Below are 20,821 nucleotides of genomic sequence, written 5' to 3'. Positions count from 1 at the left end.
ACTAAATTTCCCAGGATCACATAGCTATTAAATGATAAAGGCCAGTTCTAGGTAAATCCAAAATTTGCTTTCTTAACAGTGCAATCTACCAAGTGTGAAAGGCAATAAAGGTTATGAGATGATTGATATAAGTAGATGGCATTTCATTTAAAGAGGAAAGGAATAATATAAACTAAAAATCAATGTTAAAATTTATTCAGAAGACCTATAAAACAGTCTGGAGAGAATGGGGCTTTATGAAATTTTTGGATTATTTAAAGGCATTGGAATTGTGCCAAAAGGCATTACGTTTGGAGCACCTATGGTTCATGGGGTATCATTGGTTATAATTAAAATCCATTTTAGTGGCTAAAGGTCAGAAGAAAATTAAGGTATTAATAACAGAAAAATATGATGAAAAGCATCATATTAATGGACTATTTAAAAAAAAACTTTCTTTTAGTCCAAGGGAAAAAGATATAATACATAAATCGTTAGAGGTAGAATGTGACATCTCTAGTCAATGTCTGATAAAACCCACAATTTCTGAAAGGTTAAATTTACAGTACTAATATATCTTGACATGATATCTTATTTGACTACAATGCTTGATAACTAAATGTTATCCTTATCCTTCAATATTTCTTTCATGTTAATCAGATGAATTTAAAAATCATTTATATTACAGTTTTATTGTAGTATTTTTCTTGACCTTAACTTTACAATAATGTCCTGATGAACTGTTTATAAGTCTACAACTGATGTGGTAGAAATATTTCAGCTTTCAAAAGGAATATCCATTTACAGTAGTAATTCTATGCTTTTGAGAATGCATTAGAGAATCATGTACTGAAGCTAGGAAGCAACAGGAGACCATTGATTTCCTCTCTTTGACATTTCAGGCTACTATGTACAAGGGATCTGATAATATTTGTCTAAGATAATTTCATTTGCCGGATTGATAGCGTTTCCTCCGTTACTTGATTGTTTCCGATTTCAGGAGGCATATTCTGTCCCTAATTGTTCTTTCATCACTGATTAATTTATTCCATTTTTTTTGCCTTGATGCTTTTACTTTAAAAACTTTCAAATACCACTGGAAACATTTCGGCTATTCCACAAGTCTGGTAATTCCATTATTATGGAATATGGTGAATATCCTAAGTAATCCCAGACTAAATGGACAAATCAACACATGGATGTTACAGTATAAAAGAGTTCAATGACCTCAAGAAAGGAAAATGTATTTCTTTCTTAGCATCAAGAAGCAAAGAAACAGATATTGTGGGTATGCAAAATGGTCTGAGTAGAAAAGTTTGAAATGCAATGGCAGTCTACAATATGCCAGTGGAGCAGAATAATTGATACACTTCAGAAAATACGCCTTGGACAATCTCATCTTTTATCTTAAATCTAAAAGATATATTTATCTGATACTAGCAAAACTAGAGTAAAAATGAAATGTCAAATAACAAGTTTAACTCATTGATGAATCAACTCAAATTTGAATATTTCTTTATTTTCCCCAGCCCCTATATTTTAGACAGCTTTTCAAAGACTCCTGTTATAGTACTTGTCATATATGTTTATAAGTTATTTGTTTGTGTCTGTTTTTACCATTAGAGTCTGAAGCTTAAGGGTTGAAACACTGTTATAAAATTTTTCTAAGGCCTAATATCCAGTATAGTGTTTGGTACCTAGCCCCTGCTCAGTAAATGATATTACCTTGAACTATTGAATTCACTGTGTATTGTTTTTGCCTGAATGATTATTTCAGTTGAGTATTGTAATATAGTTTAAACATAGGTTTTTAGAATGAAAATTCATGTTGGTTGAAAAAGATGCTGAGAGAGTGGTTGGTGTGACAGAGAATGAAGAAGAATAAATGATAAGAAACAAAGATAAAGCAACACAGGGCAATTTCTACTTCTGGCTCTGGTAAGTGACTTGTATTGGACCAACCCTTCCATCAAAAACAATTAGGAAAAACAGATGAAACTTAAAAAAAAATCAAGCTAAACAAAAAGTAGCTGTTGCTAGAATTAAATTATAATAAACACTGGAGAAAATTTTTCAGATAGATAGAAGAAAAATAAACCTAGATGAAAGGACTAAAATGATGAAATGAGTAAACATGTAGATAAATCTAAATGAATGTTGAGTGATTAAGATAATAATAGTGTCTTTTGGGTGTTTATAATATACGTATAATTAAAATCTACCAAAACAATAATACAAATACCAGGGGAGGGGGGTGGAGTTATAATGCTCTGATGTCCTTGCTTTGTTTCAGAAGTGATGAGTACTAATTTATAATTGACCCTAATAATCAAGGATGCACATTTTATTCTCTAGGGTTACCATTAACAGAATGTGAAACTAACAAGCTAATAGACAGAAAAATGCAATAGAAACGCACACTTGATTAATATAAAAGAGGGCAAAAAGAGGAACTAAAAGGAACAAATAACAGATGGAATAAACAGAAAACAAATATATATAATTATAGTAAGTTTAAATAGATTGAATACTCCAGTTTAAAAGTAAAAACTGTCACATGAGCTAAGAAAACTAAACACTGCTTATAAGAAGTCCACCTTGAGTATAATATTATAATAATTATGAGTATAGATACCAACATAAACAACTGAATGTATCTATACTAATGTCATGTAGACTTTATGGCATGGCCGTTGACAGATCTAAAAAAGTTCATTTCATAATGGTAGACAAGGAAATTCACCAGGGCTATTTAATAATTTTAACTGTATTTACCTAATAATTTACTGTCCAAATATACAAAACAAAAACTAAAATAGAAGCAACGGAAAAATGCACATCATAGAGATTTTTAACAGTTACTCAGTAACAGATTAAGAAAACAGGAAAAAAATATTGGTAAGAGTAATAACGATTTAAGCAGCACAATTAAAAAATCTGACCCAACTGGCATGCATTCACCCAATAATAAAGAATACACATTCTTTACAAATCTACATGGGAAATTGACCAATATCAGATTACAATTTCTCCCTCACGAGAAGCAGACACTTCAACATTAACATTTGTGGGATGTCCTGAGATCCAAACTGTCCTCCTATTCTGAAAAGACTAAAATAACTTAATATGTTTTTATTGATAACCTAAACTAGAGCCATGGAATTATATTTCATAGGCATCCATCTGCTAGCATATTTGATACATTTGGGCTATAGGCATTTTTCATTCTCTGACAAAATGGGGATAGGATTTTCTAGTGTTTTTATTTAAATTTGTATGTTGTAATTCAAAGAAACAATGGGATAGTTAAATTATGTGATAGGTAATTTAATGGCTAAAAATAATAATCATAGTAAAAAATAAGAGGAAGAGGAGAAAGAGGAACTAACATATATAATATTCACTATGTTTAAAATACTGTTCAAAGAGATTTGCAGTTGTTAACATGTTTAATCTTTAAAATAGGTACTCTTTATACCCTATTTTATAGACAAGGAAGCTGAGACATAATGAGATTAAGTAATTGGCACAAAAGTCATGCTAGATTGTAAAATCAAGATGTCTGGCTTCAGAATCTGTGGCTTGTTGAAAAACTGGTATTTTTAATAAAACTATGAATTACATTTTAAACTTTAATTGAAGACACAAATTTAGGGGCTGGCCCCACGGCTTAGCGGTTAAGTGCACGGGCTCCGCTACTGGTGGCCCAGGTTCGGATCCTGGGCGCACACCGACACACTGCTTGTCCAGCCATGCTGAGGTGGCGTCCCACATACAGCCACTAGAAGGATGTGCAACTATGACATACAACTATCTACTGGGGCTTTGGGGAGAAAAAGGGGAAAAAAAAAAAGAGAACAAGGAGGAGGATTGGCAATAGATTTTAGCTCAGGGCCGGTCTTCCTCAGCAAAAAGAAGAGGATTAGCATGGATGTTAGCTCAGGGCTGATCTTCCTCACACACAAAAAAAACAGAGACAAATATAGACAAGAAAGTCTCAATTGATAACTTCATACTTAAGAGAATACATAATAAAAAAATACAGTGATCTTTTAGAGAAATGGAACCAGGTACAATTTTAAAAGGAGTTTTTCAATGACTATTTTAAACTTCCTTATTTCTAGTGCAATAATATTGCACAGATGTGACTCAAATCAGAAACTATATCAATGGTTGATAGTTACATAATTTAAAATAAAATATATAAAAAGTATTTTTATTATGGTTAAATACATTTTGGATGATGTTTGTTACATCTACTCTTCTCTTTTGCTTTATCTAGAAACCAGAAGTTTTTTTGTATCTCTCAATCGATTTGAAGATATATCATATAATCCCCCAAAAGAAAACAATAAAAGAAAGTACATATAGGAAAATAAAATAATAACCAAAGAGTTTAGAAAAAATGAGAGAAAAATTTTCCTAGGGGGTTCTTACTGTTTATAGTGGGTTGAGTTTGAAATTGAAAGACCTGAAATTTTCACTTAGCAAAAGTGAAGGGAGAATAAGTTTCATTTAAGGAAAACAGTATGTTAAAAAGAAATGGAGGTTAGATAGTTCAAGACTTAATCCAAAAAAAAAGAAGAAGAAATTATGTGGCCAAAGCACAGGTTTCAATGCCATTTACGGGGGACATTTTGAAAGATAATACTAAAAATATAACTTGCCTTGCAAGTCAAGGATTTTATTTGGATTTTTCCATGAGGTCAGCTCTATTTTAGGAGGATGTCTCTCGTGACAATGTATGGAAAAGACTGGGCACAGAAGTGACTGAAGATGAGGAAATGCCACAGGTTTCCTTCTCCAGGAAGCAGTTTCTGTAATGGAGATGGCTGTTTATTAGGGATTGTTCTTTAGATCAATACCTGTGGAAGGGAACAGTGTGGGGGAGAGGGAGAAGTTAGGGTGTTATTTAATCCCAATAAAGAGCTCTGCCAATCCCATAGATAACATTGGAGCAGGAATACCACTTTAGACCGTTCTGGGTTGGAATGAATGACTCAGGCCTTTATATTCTCCCATTTATCAATCACTGGATGTGGGCTGCCCTGGAAGAAGGTGTGACCTTGGACTAGTCAATTTTCTTAGCAAAGACAATCCCCAAAGAGGGCTGACAGCTGAGAGCACTCTTCCAGCTGCATTCCAGGCAGCTGTGAGAATAGTCTTTTACTCCCGTATGGGGATCTGGCATCCCAGGGTCCACCACAGAAGTTCACGTCGACAGAAGGAGTCCAAATGAGACAGTTTGAGGACCTAAGTATGATGTCATCCCAGTCATAGATTAAATAAACGTGTAAATGAATAGGAGGTTGTAAAAATCACAGATTAGCCGAAGAGTCATGAAAAGAACACTATACGTATTCTAGAAGTATCAAGATGTCAGCAATGTCAGTGTCAGCAATGTCAATGCCTGTGTGAAAACGTAAAAGCTGGATCGAAATAGGAGGCTCATGAATGAGAAGTGAAAGATTGGAGGCAATGAGTTCACACGACTCTATTGAAAAGTTTGTCAGAAAAGGAAAGAAAGAAATAATAACTATAACAATTACCATGTATTCAGCTTGTATGAGAGAAGCTCAACACGGTGCCTAACACATAGCAAGTTCCTTCAATGATTTAAAAAAAAGTAACCTGATAGCAAAAAGACTTCACGTTATATAAGGCCACATATAACATAAATTCAAGGAATATTGCAAGTATATTTCGCCATAGATCGTTTCTCTGATTAAATAAGGATAGGAGAAAATACCTAAGTGATCAGCAACGTGGAAAATTTCTGATAGTTAAGTTTTATGAACAACTTAATTAACAAGTATTGAATATTTGTGTTTTATTTTATTTTTGCATATTTTATGATGTTTCCATAAATAGTGACTCTTGTCTTAAAGGAAATTCTACAAATAATGAACATGTAGGTATAAGTTAGAAAAAAGAAATTCCCTCCTTCAAGATCAGAGGAAGAGCTATGTGAATAGAGCATGACATAGGAAAATTTTTGTGGTACAGGGAAAGAAATTTTATTTATGACATAAAAGTTTTCAATAAATAATGAAGTAAAAAAATTCACTTGCTGAAATTGATGCGGCTAAGAATAAGATTTTAGAAGAATGCAAAATGTTTGGAGCAGTCATAATGATTAGTGATGCATCATTTAATTTATTCTTACTCCCATTTTCACTCAGTCGCTATAAAAATTTTAGTTCACTTGAGACTATCTTTCTTTTTGTCTTGCAGCTGTTTTAAAACAGGATGAAAATACACATTGGTTTACTAGTAATGATCATCCATAAATTACATGCAACCCAGGTAGATCAGTTTCCAATTATAAACCATGAATAAATACAAACCCAAAAATTTGCATTTTTAAAGATTTGTATATATTAAATAAGAAAGTAATTTTAATAAACAAAGAAATCACCTAGCCATTCTTCTGAAAAGAAGATTTATGAGAAAATCAGCACCTCAAAATATTTTTTGCAGGTGAGACAGAACAAAAAAGAAGAGAATGCTTAATGAAATAACAAACGCTGTAACTCGTAGAAACCATTTAATTGGCGTATTTAATAGCTTTATTGAAATATAATTCACATACTACAAATTTCACTCATTTAAAGTGTACAAATTCAGTAGTTTTTAGTACATTCAGAGTTGCACAAATATCACTACAATCTAATTTGAGAACACTGCCATTATCCCAAAGAAAGACCCTGTACTTATTAGCATCACATTCCATCCTACACAACCACTTATCCCTGTCCAGCCCTAAGCAACCACTAATCATTTTGTGTCAGTATAGATTTGCCTAACCTGGAAATTTCATTGGAATGAAACCATTACATATGTGCACTTTTATCACTGGCTAATTTCACTTGGCATAATGTTCTTGAGGTTCATCCATGTTGTCACATGCATCAGTACTTCATTCCTCTTTACTGCTAAATAATATTCTATTGTATGGCTATACCACATTTTCTTTATCTGTTTATCAGTTAGTGGACATTTGGCTTTTTTCCACTTTTTGGATATTATAAATAATGCTGCTATGAAAATTTGTATACAAGTGTTTTATGGATATATGTTTTCATGTCTCTTAGGTATATACCCAAGAATGGAACTGGTAGGCCTATGGTACTCTCTGTATAAAATATTAAGGAATTGCTAAATTCTTTTCCAAATGACTGCACCATTTTACATTTCCAACACAATGTATGAGGTTTTAAATTCTTCCACATCCTTGAAAATAATTGTAGCCATGCTAGCGGATATGTAGTAGTTAGCATCTCAATGTAGTTTCGGTTTCCTAATTACCAGTGATTTTGGTCATTTCTTTAATGACTAGTGATTCTGAGCATCTTTTCGTATGCTCATTTGTTGTCTATTTTTAGAGAAATGTCTATTAAAATGCATTGCTCATTTTTCCATTTTATTTGCCTCTGTTGTTGTAAAAGTTCTTTATATATTCTGAATACAAGTGACTTATCAGATATATGGTTTGCAAATATATTCTGTCATTCTGTAGGTTGTTTCTTTTGCTTTCTTGATGTTATCACTTACAACAAAAAGTTTTAAATTTTGATGAAAGCCAACTTATCTATTATTTTCTTTTGTCACATGTGCTTTCAGGGTTATATCTAAAAAATCATTGCCTAGCCCAAGGTCATTAACTTTTACTTCTATGTACTTTTCTAAGTGTTTTATAGTTTTAGGTATTATATTTAGGCCTATAATCCATTTTGAGTTAATTTTTGTGTATTTTGTGGCACAGTGTCTAACTTCATTCTTTTGCATGTGGGTATCCAATTGTCTCAGCTCCATTTGTTGAAAGAACTTTATTTTTGCCATTAAATTTTTTTATCACCATCAACCCTGGTAACAATACAACTCCCTGATTGTTAATGGAGGCCAATTAGGGAACCTGGACTTCTCTTACCATCTGACAGTAATGAGACAGTGCCTCCCCACCACTTTCCCTGCTGAAGCAATCTCAGAAAAAAGCCAACTAAACAGGAAATTTAAATAAGATCTAGAATCTCATAAAATGAAATTATACAAGTTGCAATAAAAAAAAAATCATTCGTTATACCAAGAACCAACAGGATCTCAAACTGAATGAAAAAGGCAATCAATGAATGCCAACACCAGATGACAGGTTTTAGAATTATCTGACAAAGATTTTAAAGGTGTCATGATAAAAGAAATCCCTCAACAAACAATACAAACACACTTGAAACAAATAAAAAAAATTTAAAATGTTAGCAAAGAAATCAAAAGTCTCAGCAAAGAAACAGAACATATAAAGAAGAAAATCAAAAGGTTAGATCAAAAAGTACAATAACCAAAATGAAAAGCTCAATGGATGGGCTCAAGAGCAGAATGGAGGGAACAGATGAAAGAATCAAGGAACCAAAGATAGAAAAGAAATTACCTAATCTGAACAACAGGGAGAAAGTAGAATAAAAAATTTTAAAATGAACAGAGCATCAGGGACCTGTTCCTCCTTTAGTGGGACTGAAATAAAGGATCTAACATTTATGTCATTGGACTCGTGAAAGGAGACGAGAAAGGGAGTAAGGCTAGAGAAGTACTCGAGGAAATAATGACTGAAAACTTCCCAAATTTGGCAAGATACATAAACCTACAGATTCAATAAGCTGAGTAAACTCCAAACTGGATAAACTCAAAGAAAAACATGCCATGCACATCATAATTAAACTGAAAACTAAAAACCAAGAAAATCCACAAGCAGCCAGGGAAGAAGGATACCTTGCCTGCAGGTGCAGGGCAGCAAGAAGATAGAAGAACTCCACACCACCAACCAGCAAGACGTAATCAACACTTACAGAGCACTCTAGTCATCACATTGGAATACACATTCTTTTCAAGCATCCAAGGAGCATATACTCAGGTAGACCAGATCCTAGGCAATAAAACGTAAATAATTTTGAATTGAAATCATCTGGAGTATGTTCTCTGATGACAATGGAATCAAGCTAGAAATCAATAACAGAAGGTTAGGAAAATCTCCAAACATTTGGAAACTAAACAGTTCACTTCTGTAATAACCATGGGTTTAACAAAGGAAAAGTCGAAGGAAATAAAAATACATTAAACTGAGTGAAAATGAAAATACAAAATATCAACATGTGTGGGATGCAGCTAAAGCAGTACTAAGAGAGACATTTTATTGTCCTAAGTGCATGCATTAGAAATGGAAAAAAGTCTCAAATTAATAATCTAAGTTCCTACCTTAATATTCAAGAAAAAGAAGAAAAGCAGCAAAGAAACAAAAAACAGAGTAAAAAAGCAACCTATGAGATGGGAGGAAATAGTTGCAAACCATCTATCTGATAAAGGATTAATATCCAAAATCTATAAAGAACTCCTGTAGTTCAATAACTAAAAAACAATTAACTCATTTAAAAATGAGCAAAGGACTTGGATATAGATTTCTCCAAAAATAACATACTAATGGCCAACAGTATATAAACATATATTGAATATAACTAATCATCACAAACGTGCAAATTCAAACTACAATTAGATAGTGCCTCACACCTGTTAGAATGACCATTATCAAAAAGACAGAAAATAAGGGCCAGCCTGGCAGTGCAGCGATTACGTGCGCGCACTCCCCTTTGGCGGCCCGGGGTTCGCAGGTTCGGATCCCAGGCACGCCCCGATGCACCGCTTGTCAAGCCATGCTGTGGTGGTGTCCCATATAAAGTAGACGAAGATGGGCACAGATGTTAGCCCAGGGCCAGTCTTCCTCAGCAAAAAGAGGAGGACTGGCATCAGATGTTAGCTCAGTGCTAGTCTTCCTCACAGGAAAAAAACAAAATAGAAGATGAATGCTGGCAAGAATGTGGAGAAACTGGAACCTGTGTGCCCTAGGTTGTGAGAATGTAAAATGGTGCAGCCCCTATGGAAAACAGTATGGAAGTTCCTCAAATAACTGAAAATAGAACTACTATATAATCCAGGAATCCCATTTATGGGTATTTATCCAAAAGAATTGAAATCAGGATCTCAGATACTTGCCCTCCCATGTTCATTGCAACATTAATTCATGATAACCAAGAAGTGGAAACAATCTAATGTCCATCGAAGGGTGAATAGATAAAGAAAATGAGGTATGTATATACAAGGGAAATCAGCTTTAAAAAAGAAGAAAATCCTGACATATGCTACCACATGGATGAACCTTGACAATATTGTGCTAAGTGAAGTAAGCTAGTCACGGAAAGGTAAATACTGCATTATTCTATGTATAAGAGGTACTTAAGTAGTTAAATTCATAGAAGCAGAAAGTGGAATGGTGGTTGCCAGGGCGAGGGGCATGAGGAGGTTAGGAGTTATTGTTCAATGGGTATAGCATTTCATTCATGCAAGATAAAAAAGTTCCAGAGATCTGCTGTACAACAATGTGCATATAGCTAACAATACAGTACACTTCAAAACTGGTAAGAGGATAGACTTCATAGTATGTGTTGTTTACTACAATAAAAAAAGGTTAATTGCTACAAAGTTCTTTACTTTCAGTCTTTATCATAAAAGTGCTGTGTGTCAATAAAAATGTGAATTCTTGATGATGAAAAAAGAGCCATGTCAATATAATTGGACACAAAAGCCCAATTGCAGTAAACACACGTGTGAAAAAAAGGAAAAAGTAAACACAGTGTGAATGTTGTTCTATTGTGGAACATCATCAGCACAAAAGAAAACAAAAGAAATTTAAGATCATAAAAAATACTGTACAAATAGTCATTGCATTGTTCTGTACTGTGTAGGAAAGGCAAAATATGGACAGGAAAGAAAAGAAGAAAAAATTTAATAATCTATATTCTTAAGCAAATTCTTACATGACCATATTGGATACTGGCAGGAGCTGCCAAATTTTTCCTCCTTTCTTGGAGGAAGCTCTGTGTGCAGAACAATTAGCTCCCTGTGTTCCAAGAACAATGTTTTCTCCCTTCATACCTTCAGCCCTAGAGCCCTACCAACTCTCTGCTGGGAACAATTTCCCAATGGTGGCATGAAGAATTGGAGTTTGCACAGAGTACTATGAGCCCACTGAATTGAGGAGGAAAATTTAAGAATTTGGGACAAAAAGAGCAACTAGAGTTTGTGGAATGGAGCACAGAGAAGACAGAGTTGTGCAGAGAGGGGTGCCCAGGATTCGATGTGCATATTCACTATGAATTGATCGCTCAAGAAAATGCTATAGATGCATGGACGAGACCATCCAGTCATTGTTGGATAACAGCTGCTCTGTGGTTTATTGCTAGAACAGAGAAAACAGAGGTTGAGCAGTATCAGGGAAGGGATTATTAGCAGATCATTAGAGTGCTGGTCTTTCTAGAGTAGCAAGACCTAATTAACCTATTGTTCCCATCTCTAACGTCCAGCTGAGACACCAGGAGCCTTGGGAATATGAACCCACTCTCTAGACTAATATCTGCTCTAGATCTACTCCAATCAAACCTAAAAGTAAACTTTGACAAGATCCACAAAGACACAAAGTTCGGAAACTGAGTCCTGACAAGTTACAGAGCTTGGCAAACACTTTGAACTCTCCATATATTACAAAGTATGAAGAGTATAAAGTGGGGCCAGGCCAGTGGCATAGTAGTTAAGTTCACCCACTGTGTTTCAGCGGCCTGGGGTTCGCGGGATCGGATCCCGGGTGCAAAGCTACACACTGCTCATCAAGCCACGCTGTGGCGGCATCCCATATATGAAATAGAGGAAGACAGGCATAGATGTTAGCTCAGAGACAGTCTTCCTCAAGCAAAAAGAGGAAGATTGGCAATAGGTGTTAGCTCAGGGCCAATCTTCCTCACCAAAAAAAAAAAGTATAAAGTATAAAATCAAAACTACCCAAGTTCAAAATGATAAGAAAACAATTCACATCCCTTCTAAATCAAAAATCAGCAACCTTTGGAGGACGATAACAGAATCTAAAGTCCCTAAACCATAGTATTCCCAATGTCTCACAATCAGTCAAAATGTACTAGAAATTCAAAGAAGCAGGAAAATGCAATTCATAGTTGAAGACGACGATGAAGAAGAGGAGAAGGAATAAAAAGAATATGAGGAACAGGAAGAAAATGGAACTGAACTCACGTCAAGCCCGATATGGGACTTCGCAGAAATGACTCTGAAGCAGCTATTTTTAAATAGCTGTTCTGGAATTCCATCTGAAGGGTATGTCACACAGGCTCACAAGGGTATACATCCAAAGTTGCTCTTTACATCTTTGAAAGCACAAAAAATGAAGCCATCAATAGGATATGGGTTAAATAAATTGCGGTATAGGCATACCATGTGCCAAAAAAGCTATGCAGTCATTAAAAGAGAATGTAGTAGAAGTATACAGATGGATTCAGAATATAGTGATATTTTACAAAAATAAACAAAAAAATTCAGAAAAATATGCACAATTTGACTGGCTCTATTTGTAAAAAAAGTATATAATGCATAGAAATATGCATATATCTGCACGTGCCTAGAAATGCCCTGGAAAGATAAACACTAAGCTGATCACAACAACTAATCTTTTGAAGCATAAGTAAATGAAGGGAGATTTTGTTTTACTTTTATAAACTCCTTTTACTTCTGATTTTTTGAGGGTGAAAATTATAAATCTCCTGTTGGAAAAATCTACTCTATTACTATGAATAATGTGATGTTTAATCAAACAAATGTAAACAAAAATGAAAATAGAATGAAGAAAACAGAAAAGAAAGCTTAAAAATAGGTGTAATTTCTAATTTGCCAAGAGAAAAAAAAAGGGCAAGGAATTGAAATGCATGAATCAGCAGGTGATTGAAGAATTAGTGGACAAAGCTGGAGCATGTATTCTTAGGACATATGTCCTTTTTCTAAAACCAGCAGGGTTATGGGGCTTGAGAATATATAAAACAGTCCACAGATCAGATTGTAGCTGAAGGGATTCATGCTTGCATTTAGTTATGAAGCTCAAATTGGAAGCTGATCAGGCAGAAAACTAATAGAAATGGGTGATAGCTAATTAACCTAAGGCTTCAAAGTAATTGCTCTGCAAGAAGAAATTTCAAAAGGACTTTCCTTTTTTTTTTATTATTGTAAATCATAAAATGCCCTATTTGACTTTTGGTGTGTGAGCAACAATATATGCATACGTGCAAATATTGACTTTTTTAGAATGTCTACCTTATCCAACTTCTTGGTAAGTTTAGAAGGCCAAAAGAATCGCAAGAACTATGCTCCATATCACATACTGGATATCCCAGGCTTAGCATTTTGCCATTTATGGAGAAAGTCAGTAGATTCCTGAAGTACATATGCTAAGAGGATAGGGTTATACTGATCAGTTCGGCCCTGAGCTACCCACCTCACCACTAGAGTCAGAAGCGTCAGCTACTCTGAAGCATACAGCTGATGACAGAGAAGTGGCTCCCCTGGCAAAAGCAAGGTGCTCTTGTGAAGAGAGTGTAGAATGAATGTACAACATCTCAAACCAGCCTCTGTCTGCCACAGTCTACACCTCTGGCTTCCTATCTTCCATGAGTGGCTCCTTGCACTTTTCAAAACTGTCCATACCTATGTAGCATATACTCATTCCTTCTAAGAGAAAGGATCCCAAATTTCCTGCCTTTCCACATCCAGTTCCAAATACAGATACTTTGGGTAGTATGGAGTTCTCTCCCACAAACTGGCTCGGTATCTCTGACTTAGAGCTTCACGGCGCTTACGCTTTATGTACGACCCACAGATGCAGAAATGACATCTGGGTGAAGAATTCTCATCAGACTTCTAGATCTAAGATTTAATTGCATGTAGACTAGTCTAGATACATTCTGAGGACCATCTTCTCTGACCATGTATGAATCATATGGTTTTAAATTACCGAATATGACTAACGAATACTGTATATTCATAAATAAATTAATTCCTCAAGAAACATGGTAACTTTTCTAGGGATCTCCAAGAATCAAGCTCTCAGTAATTTAGACTTCCCATAGAACTAATACGGAAGTTCTTACAATGGCTGCTATCAGTTGCCCAGGATTCAATTTTTCAATATATTTTCTCCCCAACCTTAGGTTTAACTCTGATGTGGTTAGTTTAGGATTGTGTCCATCCTGAACCAACCACTCTGGTTGAAGACAGAGCAATTACACAGATTTTTTTAAGTCTGTGCCATTTACACCTCTGCTAGAATCAGAGTGGGACAAATTTTCCTAAGGTACATAGGCTACATGGTAGAGACATGGATACACAAACAAGTTAGCATGCTTTGCCAATAAAAAGTGGAGTTAATTTTTTATGACCCAAAATGCATACTGAAATCATTAAATTCTCAATGTTGTTTATAAGTGTCTACAATTAGATTGGAAACTACCTCAGAGAAGATACTGTGTCATAAGATTGTGTTTGCCTGTTGGATCATGTAATGGATAATGAATCAAAAGTATAAAGGATTTTATTTCATCAGTTTATAATTACCAACCAAAACATGTATAATAAATGACAAGTCTTCTCGTATTGTGCTAATTATGTTTCACTTAAAAAAAAATTAGATAGTTTACCTAGCTCTTAAATTGTCATTTACAAAATTATTGTTACATGGGTCTTGGAAAAAGAAAAGGCTTTTTCAAAATAATATGTCTTCCAGATTGTTCTTGTTTTATATAATATTAATGTCTGTTTATTTGTCTTTTGTTGCAGGATTTATTTATACATGTGGCGGAACTTTAAAAGGACTTAATGGCACTATAGAAAGCCCTGGTTTTCCATATGGATATCCAAATGGTGCAAACTGTACATGGGTAATAATAGCAGAAGAACGAAATAGAATACAAATTGTTTTTCAGTCATTTGCTCTAGAAGAGGAATACGACTACTTATCCTTATATGATGGACATCCTCATCCTACAAACTTTAGGACAAGGTTAGTGTAATTTGAATGGAAAAGTGGAGGGAAAATATTTTATGAGTAAAAGTAGTTTATGTTAAAAAGATGTTTAACATTTGTGGTGCGATTATAATAAGGTCATATTCACCATCTAATTATTATTCATTTGGAAATATGTCATCCCATGAACAAAGTAGCTTGGTATTTCTGACTTCATAATACTAGTATATTAATATTATCTTTCAAAAAAGTGAATGTAAATTGAGTTGTGACCTCTTTAGAGTGGTTAAAGGAATTTTGTTTGTTAAAATACTTATCTCAAGTCTTCATTCTTTATGGGCGTAACTGGTAAAGTGAAAGCTACCATGTAATGTGTCTTTCATTAGTATGTACCCAATTTTAATATACGATAATAGCAAAGACACTTGAAAATCAATATTCATATGATAGCAAAATAAGTTAATTTTAGATAATGTGTATGGATTTATAATATCTAAATATCTGAAAAATAGCCCCTCTCGTGTCACTAACTGGGACACTCACATTTCTTTCCATACCAATGAAATTATTTATTTTTAAGCTAGTTTATTAAATAGGTGTGAAAATTACCTGGCACCCTGACTCTTATTTAAATGGTTCTTCAGAATTTCTTTTTGGAAAACAGGATATCTAAACACGTGAAGTATTTTTGCTGTCATATCAAAAACTCCTTTTAAGCATAGATGAACTCTAATTCAACCAACAAATTCGAAGTGCCAAATATTGCATATTTCATTAATCCTAGATTTTTATCAATGTATGAATACTTTTCTTTAACCATAGTAAATCATTTTTTTAACTTCCAATTCAAAACGTTCCAAGCAGTTAACCTGTAAGAATTAAGAACTCTTTACATACATGGCTATGTTTGAGTTATGATTCTGTGATTCTGTTCCTCTTTCTAGTAGTTGATACTGTGTACTTGCTTTCCTGATCTATCAGTATCAAGTTTTTATATTTTCATCAGTCTTCCATCTTCTTTTGCTTTGACTTTTCCCATTTTAAATAAAAATTTGATATATATTATCTTCCCACTTTTAGTAAGAAAACATATAATATAGTGGGGGAAATGCTGCACCAGGAGGTAAGATTTGGATTATAGTGTTAGGTTTGTTGCTCACCAGCTGTTTGAGCAAGCCATGCCACTTGTTTGTGCTTAAACTGGAAGATGGTAATAATAAAAAGAATGCTGTCCGTCTCACCATACTCTTCTGAATATCTCTTGAGAAAATGAAAATCTCTTGAGAAATGAATATCTCTTGAGGAATGAATATCTCTTGAGGAATGAATATCTCTTGAGCTGTATGAATATGAGATCCTTTTATTACACAATTTGAACTGTTTCCAGTCAAAATGACAGTAAAAAATGCCTGAGTTGTTTCAAACTATGTCTATGCAAAGAAAAGGTCCCTAGATTGATTACAGGTAAGGTTCTATTTTTCTTTCTCTTTCTTTTTATTTTTTTTTTTTGTTGCCTTATATTCATTTACTGAGTATTTCTAATTTCTTTTTCTTCTTTCTTTTATACTGTTAACTCTTTTAATAGTGATCCATTTCAAAGATATACAGTATGGCAAACACACCTGGTAGTGTTATTTCATCATCATTGCCGATATCATTAAAAGCTAGATGTCTTTTGTTAATGACATAGCACTAAGTCAAGATAGAAACCACACCACGGGGCACTGTGTATGCCTGTGTGCTTGCCTATACTAGTGGGTGGGTGTGGGAGTGGGTATCTGCCTTCATCTGTACACGTCTAATCAGATTACAGACTGTAAAAGAAAAAGGAAGATGCTTTTTAGACTCTCAAATCAGCTAAATTGATGTATATAAAAATACAAAGACTTTTTAATATTTTCTTTAAAACCCGCAATATATGCTATACAAGTGGTACAAATATAAAAAAGAAATAAGGCTCTCTAAATATTATCTGGTAGTTTCTATCAATTCACTGATAGTATTGTTTGTACAAGGATCTATCCTCTCTAGATCCCCTTGAAAATGAGACACACATTTTTATTTTACCCTCTTTTTTTTTTCTTGGTGAGGAAGATTGGCCCTGAGCTAACACCTGTTGTGAATCCTCCTCTTTTTGCTTGAGGAAGAGTGGCCCTGAACTAACATCTGTGCCCATCTTCCTCTATTTTTGTATGTGGGGTGCTGCCACAGCATGGCTTGATGAGTGATGTAGGTCCACGCCTGGGATCTGTGCCTGGGAACCCTGGGCCGCTAAAGTGGAGTGCGCGAACTTAACCACTATGCCACCGGGCTGGCCTTCGTTCTTTTTTTTTAAAAAATATGGCCTCCAGAAAGTTAAGAGACTGTCAGATGGTGAAAATAAATTTACTTTTATCCTTCTTTCTTTCCTTATCTGTAAATGGGGAATAACGGTATTTAATGTACAGAGATTTTATAAGGATTTTAATGTAATGAAAACTCAATAAATCTAACCTTTAGCATTTTTTGAGTGATTGCTCTGTACCTGACACTGTACTAAGTATTTTGTACTCATTATATTTAACTGCTCCCCTACTCAAACAATGTGAAAAGATTTCTTTTATCATCATCATTTTACAACTTGGAAAATGAGACTTAACATTGCTTGCCCAAAGTTAACATTGTTAAAAGTAGCAAGAGCCATGATCATCATTGCAACCTAGATTTGTCTGAGTTCAGAACTTAAGCTCGTAAAAAATAAATAAAAACCCAAACAACAACAATAAATATATATACACACATATATATAAAATCTGATTTATATATTGATATATGAATTAAAGCCTATTTTTCTTAGCAATATTAGATAAAATTTAATGAATAAGAAGTAAAAACAAATACTTTTAAACAAATAACATGTAAAGATATAAACAGATAAATTACAAGTTTATTCTTGTTATCTATTTCATGGACTCTATCCTAATTTATACTCTATATCATTTTGCTCACTGTGGATATATAATGCATCTATTGGTCTTCATGCTTAAAGAAATACTGTTGCTATTGTTACAGCTTATTTTAACTAGCAAGACAGAAAAAAAAATTCAATGAGTAACCTCCAGGCCCTTCCCTACTGTGTTTATATGCAAAGTATGCTGTTTGATTAGAAATCGAAACTGCTGCTGACAATTTGATTCATTTTTTTGTCTGTCTCTTTGACTCACTGTTTTCTTGTTTTTTGTTTTTCTCGCATCCTCACTTAATACATGTCCTTATGGTATGTCTGCACTTCTTTATCTTTCAGAAATTCATGCTTATATTTTGTTACTTTCCATGAACTCCAATAGATTTTTTTTAAATAGCTTGCTATACTTGCCTTGCAATAATGCAGAAAAGAGGGTTTGCAGGTCTTGTCATTTTGCTTGTATAAATAGAGAGATATGTTGGGTTTGGTAACCCCAATTTCATATTTTTAAACTATTCTCCAAATCTCCAATTACTGAGTATGCTGCTTGTCTTCCTGTTTTCTTATTTATTAAATAAAAATTGATATTGTTGGCTAAATGTGATACTTGCAGCAATGCACCATTAGAGAATTCATTTATAGTTATACCTTTAGCTTAGAGCAGATGCTGGTGCATTTATAACAAATTGGTCTACTTGATGCATAAAGGGAATTGTAAGCATTGTTTACTTTTTGTTTTCTACTATTGTATTTTCTCAATAAGAAAGTTATACCAAAAGGTAAAAGGAAAAAAAAAATCACCCTTAATCTCATGAAGCAGAGACAGATATATATTTAGGATCATACTATATATGCTATTTTAAGTCCATATTTAAGCCCCTTACATTAAAATATACATATTTCACACGTGACTAGAATTTTTGTAAGCATCAATTTATTAGGTGCTTATAGTTAATCTTACTACAATTCATTTAATTGTTCTCCTATTGTAAGATATTTTTTTTTCCTTTCATAATTAATTCAGATATCAGCGTCAGCATTAATTCAGATAACAGCTTCACATCATCACCTCTAGGTAAAAAGTATTCTGAAGGGGTTGGCCCAGTGGCGTAGAGGTTGATTTCGCACTCTCTGCTTCTGTGGCCCCGGGTTTGCAGGTTCGGATCCCAGGCACAGACCTACTCACCATTTATCAAGCCATGCTGTGGCAGGCGTCCCACATATAAAGTAGAGGAAGATGAGCATGTATGTTAGCCCAAGGCCTATCTTCCTCAGCAAAAAGAGGAGGATTGGTAACAGATGTTAGCTCAGGGCTAATCTTACTCACCAAAAAAAAAAAAAAGTATTCTCAAAAAAGAGCATTTCATTCCAACCTCAATCACGGAAAGGGGCGTGGAGAAGGCTGAAGACCAGTCAACAAACAAAATATATCACAGTATCAAAACATTTTTATTCACACTTTTTAATTTTACTGTTAAAAACAAAGTTAGGTTTTAAGAATGCTTAATAAAAAGAGGAGGTATGTAATTTAAGAAGATAAAATTTATGTTGTGGTCATTACTACACTATGACTATGACCTTATGACAACCACCTCCTGTTTTTTCAATTACAACTTTAGAAATAGATGCTCATTTCTTTGTTATTTTCCGTCCCTTCACTTTGAACCTATGTATGTCCTTAAAGCTGAGTGAGAAAAATTGCAAACATACTATGCTGCAAATAGCAAAACAGGTAATATGTTGACATAAACTCAGGAAGTATTATATAGAACTTATATGATAAAAAAATTGTAATCTAGGCTGAAAGACATAAAGATGGAAAATAGCCGAACTATATATTCATGGGTAAAATGACTAAATTTTGTAAAGCTCTCACTCTTTGAAATTGTAATACAAAACTCCTAACGTATTTTGAGTTAGTTGAAAAAATAACACAATAGTTAGTCAAACTACCATGTGAAAATAACCAGGAAAATATATAAATATGATAATAGAGAGTTTAAACTGCAAGATAAAAATATGTACTAGAAAATAAGTTTGAATGTGGTATTGGCTGATGTAAGAATAGAAGACATTTGGAACAAATCCTATATGAATTCAGAAAAACAAGAGAAGATTAAATCACAGAAGATAGTAAGAGAAACATGACAGTTCCTATTATTATAAAATATGATAAAAAATATAAAGACATTGTAAGATATGATTCCATGAATAAAAACATTTTCTATGATCAGAGTATACTTCAAACAAAATAAATATTTAAATAATTACCAGAGGAAATTATTTGCAAGATGTATAAAACGAAAGGCTTGATGTATTTAATATAAACAACTTTTAGAAATTAGTGTGAAAATTAAAATCATACAGATAGAAATGTACAAAAATATGAACAGAGAGTTCGCAAAAGAAAAAATGTTAAAATGCTAATATACAATAAGAAACTAGTAAAAATGGATCTTCCTAGCTATCAGAAGAAGTAAATGAAAGTAACTATGCAATATTTTTCAAATGTAAAATTGTCTAAGACCTAAACAATTATAGACACAGTTGGTGAAGATATTTAGGTAATTTCCTGCATGAGAAGTGGTTTCTGAAGGATATAAATTTCAAAGAAATTTATCATAAATAAAACTTTTTAAATGTCTCCCTCTCCAAATTACATACAAATTTTCTTTGTTTTGTTTAAAGTAGCAAAATCATGAATGTTTAAAGATAGAGATTGGTAAACAACCAACGGAAAAGTCCAGCAATTAGAAAGCATGTCTTATAACAATATTTTATGGATGGGGAAAGAGTTTACAACATATTACTAGCTAGAATAAAAAACAACTCCAAAACAGTATGTATAATAATGTAATAAGATAGCTTGTGCATGTGTGTTTGTGTATTTATGAACCGAAAGTTTTACTCCAAAATGACAACTGCGGTTATCTCACTGTGATGAGCTTATGAGGATTTTTTTGCTAGTCTTTCATTTCTAAGATTTTCCAATGGCACTAGAA

At 33.6% G+C, this 20,821-nt stretch overlaps 1 protein-coding gene across 3 annotated transcripts in view; it reads left to right on the top strand.

The window, feature by feature from the left end:
- Positions 1-20,821, top strand: part of CSMD3 (CUB and Sushi multiple domains 3) — a 1,210,091-nt gene that overhangs the window by 113,018 nt on the left and 1,076,252 nt on the right. For all 3 annotated transcript variants that reach the window (XM_058564813.1, XM_058564812.1, XM_058564811.1), the window contains exon 2: positions 14,689-14,911. In XM_058564813.1, the coding sequence (XP_058420796.1) occupies positions 14,689-14,911 (223 nt within the window). The remainder of the gene's footprint in view (positions 1-14,688; positions 14,912-20,821) is intronic.

This window comes from Diceros bicornis, chromosome 21, assembly GCF_020826845.1.
Source record: "Diceros bicornis minor isolate mBicDic1 chromosome 21, mDicBic1.mat.cur, whole genome shotgun sequence".
NCBI lineage: Eukaryota > Metazoa > Chordata > Mammalia > Perissodactyla > Rhinocerotidae > Diceros > Diceros bicornis.
Note: the sequence above shows the minus strand (reverse complement) of the source record. Positions and strands in the feature narration are given on the sequence as shown.